A 6,015-nucleotide genomic window follows, 5' to 3' on the forward strand; every position below is an offset into this window, starting at 1 on the left:
TCCCTTGGGAGTCAGGAGAGGTGCGCTCCGACAATCCTGCTTTCGCTTCCTCGTGTCCTAGATCCCAGTTTTCAGGAGTGAATACTCATTTGGAGAAGCGGTCTCCCAATTTCAGATGCCTTGAAGGGGACTGATTTTCAGAACACAGGACGCTGGCAAGGAAGATCCTGTCTTTCCTCGGCAGATAGAGCTGCTCTGCAGTGTCTCAGGCTCTCCAAGTGTTTCCATGCCCGTGTGTTACAGACACACCTGTATAAATACTTGTTTGCCCACAAAAATCACAGTAAGGTGTAAGGATGACAAAATGTAAAGCAAATACGAGTGATCACTAGCTATTGCAGCATGGCTCTGCCACCTGACTTAGAACAGGTTGACTGGGAGTTTGGAAAGGCAGAGAGTTCGAACTGTGAAAAGAAAGAAAAAGGAGCAGAAGCGGAGGTGGTGTGTTTCTCTTATTATTTCTAGTGGTGATGCAGCGTAAGGTCCAGAACCTTCTCCCTCCCTGCTGATAGATGTGTTTGTACTGGCAAGGCTTCAAGCTGGTATTCCCACTGCACCAGTTAAACCAGTAGTTACCAATTTTTTTGCAAGCCACGCTGGGACTATAGGAATTTTATTCCTTCACAGTGTTGAAGGAAAGGGGGTTTGCTTGCCAAAGGGCTTTCTTATGCTTGAGGATGATTTATGGGCCAAGCTGAGCCACTTGTGGAAAAGGCAAAGCAGCTCTTGGCAGCACCCCCAGAATCCACTGCAGCTGTGGGGTAGTGAAGTCATCGGCATAACAACCACTGCAAACAGAATAACAAAGTCTGTTCTGTTCTCGTTTAAAATAATCTTTCCAGTTCAGCAACCAGATTAAACCTTACCTTTCTACATACAAAAATAATCAGAGGAGATAGTTCTCTCCAGCGTGGTGTGGATGTCTCTGTTATTGCTGCCTGCCACTCCTGCACCATCTCCACCTTATCGACGTGTTTTAAACGAAGGAATGAAGCTGCATTATGTCATAGTTTGTGTCTGTCCCTTATTTGCACGTCTTTGTTTTTCCTTAGGTTTAAAATCACAGAAAAAAGACATAGTGTTTGTTTCTTTTAAATAAAAACTTTGCTTTTGTCTTATAACCTTTTTCTAAGCTGACTGCAAAATTACTAATTCTGTCTTTGATTTTTCCTGCCTGTCTTTGTTTCAGGTCCCTTCAGATCCTCCTGCTTCCAAAAAGCCCAAAATAGATGACTCTGTTTCCCAGTCTCCAGCTTCTACTGAGAAGGAAAAACAGTCCAGTTGGTTACGGTCCTTATCCAGTTCATCTAATAAGGTGATTGCTGAATATTTTGTAATCAAAAGAGGTGAAAATAGCATGTAGCATCCCTGTACTGAAGTAAGCAAAATTCCTTCATGCCTTTGAGGTGCAAGAATCCTGACAGAGACCCAGGAGCCTTTTGTGGTCTCTACTAACTACATGTAACTAATTGGCAAAGAAAAAACGTGAGGTTTTACGTTAGCATAGTTCACCTCTTCCAGAGAAATCTGCTAAGTGGGTCCTAGCCAGTGGGGGATAACAGAATGTGTACTGAAAAGCATCCTTAGCACTCCGTGGTCATTACAGTTTAAAGGACTGACTGTATTTACTTTATTTTCTCTCCTCTCCTTCCCAGAGCATTGGCTGTGTCCATCCCCGTCAGCGTCTCTCAGCTTTCCGGCCCTGGTCCCCCGCTGTATCAGCAAACGAGAAAGAGCTCTCAACCCATCTTCCCGCATTGATCCGAGACAGGTAGGGAGACACGAACTGAAGGGAGAGTGAGGTTAGCAACCGTGGAGGTGTATTTGACAGCAAGTTGCTTTCTGTTTGTTCCCTTGCACGGTGAACTGCTGGCTTTGTCATTGTCAGTCCACCAGAATCGGGTTAAAAAGCATTTGCAGCTGCAGTGTTTTCCTCTACAGAAGGGAAACAAAAAAAGTAGTGATGTTTTGTGCATTCATTAAATAGGTTTTCTTAGGTGAAACATGCCATGAAAGTCTGAAACTTTAGACTCTTCAGATGAGCTGCATAAATCATCTCCACGTTTACATGAGTGCAGCACAGTAAGCAAATATATGGGTGGATTCTTAGCTGGTGTAAATCAGTGGAAGCTCGGTGTCACTCCAGTGTCACACATGGGTTGGGAAGCATTATAAAGCCCAGAGTGTGACTCTTTTCTCCTTCCTTTTGCCTCCCCCTCGAAAACAGTTTTTACTCCTACAAAAGCTTTGAGAATGCAGTGGCCCCCAATGTGGCGCTGGCACCTCCAGCCCAACAGAAGATCGTCAGTAACCCCCCCTGTGCCACCGTAGTATCGCGGAGCAGCGAGGCGCTGAGCACCACTGTCCAGCCACGGAAAAGAAAACTTGCTGCAGAGAACAACACAACTGTCCCAGAACCAGCAGCCACGGTTGCGGCCACTGTTACTGCCGCTGAAGAGGACAAGGAATCAGAAGCAGAAATTGAAGTAGAAACCAGGGAAGAATGTAAGTGGCAGTTATATCTGCCTTTATTTTTGTTCTTGGTGCTGGATTTCCCTCAGTAGCCCACAGGAGTTAGCTGTTCAGCTTGTGTTATTGTTTAAATATAATTCTGGAAGCCCAGTACCTCAACGGGGTATAAAACATACAGCCCTAAGTACTAATGAAAACCAAGAATGGAACAGAAGCTGGGGGGTGTTTTCCTGGGAGAGGAATGTGCGTCCGCCTGAAGCACCTGACCCGTGGGTGCACGCTAGCCTCGACTCTTCCATTAAAGTGGGCGAGGGTTGTGCAGAGGACAAAATGCATGTGGTGGTCACGCCAAACGGACGGTTTGCTGTCTGATCACCAGCCTTCTCTAAAAGCTTTGTAGGTTACATACAAACAGCCTGTAAAAATTCTGGAGTGCAGACACACACAAGTGTGGAATTTTGTGTCAAACGACGTGGTCACACGGTTTCAGTGCTGCATCCAGGGAGCTGGATGCATAGAGCAGAGATCAAGAGCCAGCGCGTTCTTAACCAGTATCCGGTAGTGGGGTGAAGGGTGAAGGAAGACACCTCGTTAATGTCACCTAGATAATTCTCCTGCTGCCCTCAGTATGTTCGGTCCTTGGTGCATGCAGTTTATGCAAAAAGAAGAAATTTTATCTGCTGAAAACCACAGGGTCATGTAGGTTTCCCTGAAGAAATCTTTTCTTTATGCCTATGGATAAAAGTTTGTGACATAAATTCCAAAGTCACAATTCAAGCAAATTGGAAGCTGGTCCCTGAACCAGTCAGGTTTGCATCTTCATCACATTTCAAGTATCAAAGTATAAAACAAATATTTTCTTTCTTCCATTTTTTCATTGAATATTGAGTATCTCCTCTGTACAAAAAGGCCTCAGCATATTTTGAGTTATTTTTTAGACATTTTTTAATTTACATTTTAGACATTTTTTATTAATTTTTGATGTTTCTATTTTTCAGTCACCTCCTCCTTATCCTCGCTCTCCTCCCCATCCTTTACTTCATCCAGCTCCGCAAAGGACATGAGCTCCCCGGGGATGCAGGCCCCAGTCACAGTCAGCAGCTCCTACGAGGCTGCCGCGCACTCTGACTCTCACAGCAGTGGGCTGGAAGCTGAGCTGGAGCACCTAAGGCAGGCCCTGGACAGTGGCCTGGATACAAAAGAAGCCAAAGAAAAATTCCTTCATGAAGTTGTTAAAATGAGAGTGAAGCAGGAAGAGAAGCTAAATGCTGCCTTGCAAGCCAAGCGCAGTCTCCATCAGGTAACGCTGGGAAGCGGCTTTCTCTTACCTCTTCCAGGTAGAACCCCTCAGGTGATCTCCTGTAAAAAAGAATTGCCTCCTCTTTGCCAAGCGGCAGCAGCCTGTCCTGGGGTCGGGAAACCAGAGGGTACAGGAACCGTTCCTGCATTTTTAAGCTTGCCACCTGTTTTGCCTTACGGTGTAAATCCACGGTTACCAAACTCAACGTCCCCTCGTTACTGACAAACTCCTCTCGTCCAGCACAGTTTATTCTGTTTCATTTCAGTGAACTAGAAACGTTTCTGTCCTTACAGAGGCTTTAGCTGTGTTTAGAAATGCTGCTGGTCAGAGCGGGTATGGAGTGGTGCTAGGTAGCACCGGGTGTTGTGTTTCTGTGGGGGATGAAACGAGGCCAGCAGCTCACAGATGTGACCTGTCTGCACTGTGGCTGCTGTGTTTAAAACCCATCAGAACCCCCGATCCTCCCAACCCCGGGGTAGGTTCACGTGTTCTGCTGGTGGGCAGGAGGAGGTGACAGAGCGATTGTATTCCGTGCGTAGATATGATTGCAATTAGAATTTTAACAGAAGTTTGCCATCTGAAATTTCTGCAAGAGCTGCAGCGCAGCAGGACAGTTTCTGTGCCGCTGGGGTGAGGATGGTTTGTTCCGTCCCAGCTGCAGACCCAGGGGAGCCCGAGCGCTGGCTTCTCACCTGAACTGCTTGAGCAAATCACTTTGTTCCCTTGTGCTGCAGTAAATATATGTTTTATTTTATGCATTTAAAAGTAAATATTTGTCAGTAATATCTATTTAAAGCTGATTTTTAAATATCTAAACTGAACACACAGGGTGTGCTGGAAGCAGGAGCGACACGAAGCAGCACAGAGTGTGGAGGCGTGAACCGTGTCAGAGCGAGGGGCCGGGCGGTGCCTGGCCGTCGCGGGCAGCTGAGGGTTTCCAGCTCCACACACAAAGTCGTGTGTGCCGGCGCCCAGCGGCAGAGCTGCGCTAACAATGGCCTGGCCGGGAAGTGAGATTATCAAAAGAGTGAATTTCCCATGACCCGACTGCGGCGTTACTTAACAGAAACACGTTGCTGTGAGGGTTTGACTCTGACAGAGAGGAAATGCTGCTTCTGGGGGGAAAAAAAAATAAAATCAATCTTTAGTTTCTAATTTAACCATTTAGGAGACAGAACTTCAGTGAGCCACATTCCTGTGCTTATGACCTTACCATTATCACTCCAATGAACGGCTCTCCCTTGGATTTGCGATCTCAGGGTCGCAGCTCCTATTAAGAATCTGGACCGTGAGGGCGGCGATTTCCAGAGCAAAGCATGGTTTCGATTTAGCTCAAGGTTTAGCCTGGGGTTTGCCAGATGTTGTGACAGAGCAGTCCCCTGGCTGGTTGCCAAGAGGCTTAGGGCCACACGCCGGCCACCTCCAGCAAAGCAGTTGCCTGGAGTTAGAAAGAAGAGACACAATTTGTTTTTTCTCATACTTTAAGTGGATTTTTTGGGGGGTTGATAAAATGGAACTGCTGACTGATTTCTTCAGCAGGTAGTAACCATTCCTGTTCAGCTTTGCTGTCCACAAGGGCATTCACAAGTGGCGTTTATCACAACGGTGTGTATCTTCGGGGTCTTCAGTTAAGCTGCAGGCATTACACTTGGTTTGTTTGAGACTCCGAGCACACTGGTGGGAGCTCTCTCCAACCGCAGTTCATCTTTATTCAGTCGCAGATGGTCACAGCTCTTCTGCTTGACAAAGCAAAATGTGGCTGTAGCATTTAGCTTTTGTTATCCAAGAATTCCGGGTGCTTGAGCACAGGATCTCATGTTCATTTAAAGGAGAAAAGCTTGAAAGTTCAGAAGGAGGTTTAGGCATGAGCCTTCTTGGTTATAACCAACAGAAGGTGGGCGTTGAGTCTGGATCGCTGCCTTTGCAGGTCTACGCGGCCTCTGCTCCCCAGTTCTCACAAGTTCACGGCTTTTGTATTCTAGGAGCTGGAGTTCCTGAGAGTGGCCAAGAAAGAGAAACTGAGAGAAGCAACAGAGGCGAAGCGCAACTTAAGGAAAGAGATTGAACGTCTGAGAGCTGAGAATGAGAAGAAAATGAAGGAAGCCAACGAGTCTCGGATACGACTGAAGAGGGAACTGGAACAAGCCAGGCAGATCCGGGTGTGCGACAAGGGCTGTGAAGCCGGCAGGCTCCGGGCCAAGTACTCAGCCCAGGTAAGACCCTGTCTTGGTGTCAGGACCACC

At 46.8% G+C, this 6,015-nt stretch overlaps 1 protein-coding gene across 1 annotated transcript in view; it reads left to right on the plus strand.

Moving 5' to 3' along the window:
- Window positions 1–342: 342 nt before the first annotated feature.
- Window positions 343–6,015, plus strand: part of SKI (SKI proto-oncogene) — an 8,820-nt gene continuing 3,147 nt past the window's right edge. Inside the window, exons 1-6 of the mRNA XM_010082481.1 lie at window positions 343–441; window positions 1,190–1,315; window positions 1,656–1,771; window positions 2,228–2,505; window positions 3,471–3,772; window positions 5,755–5,985. Coding sequence (XP_010080783.1) covers window positions 343–441; window positions 1,190–1,315; window positions 1,656–1,771; window positions 2,228–2,505; window positions 3,471–3,772; window positions 5,755–5,985 — 1,152 coding nt within the window. The remainder of the gene's footprint in view (window positions 442–1,189; window positions 1,316–1,655; window positions 1,772–2,227; window positions 2,506–3,470; window positions 3,773–5,754; window positions 5,986–6,015) is intronic.

Source organism: Pterocles gutturalis, unplaced genomic scaffold, assembly GCF_000699245.1.
Source record: "Pterocles gutturalis isolate BGI_N339 unplaced genomic scaffold, ASM69924v1 scaffold35094, whole genome shotgun sequence".
NCBI classification, from domain to species: Eukaryota; Metazoa; Chordata; class Aves; order Pterocliformes; family Pteroclidae; genus Pterocles; species Pterocles gutturalis.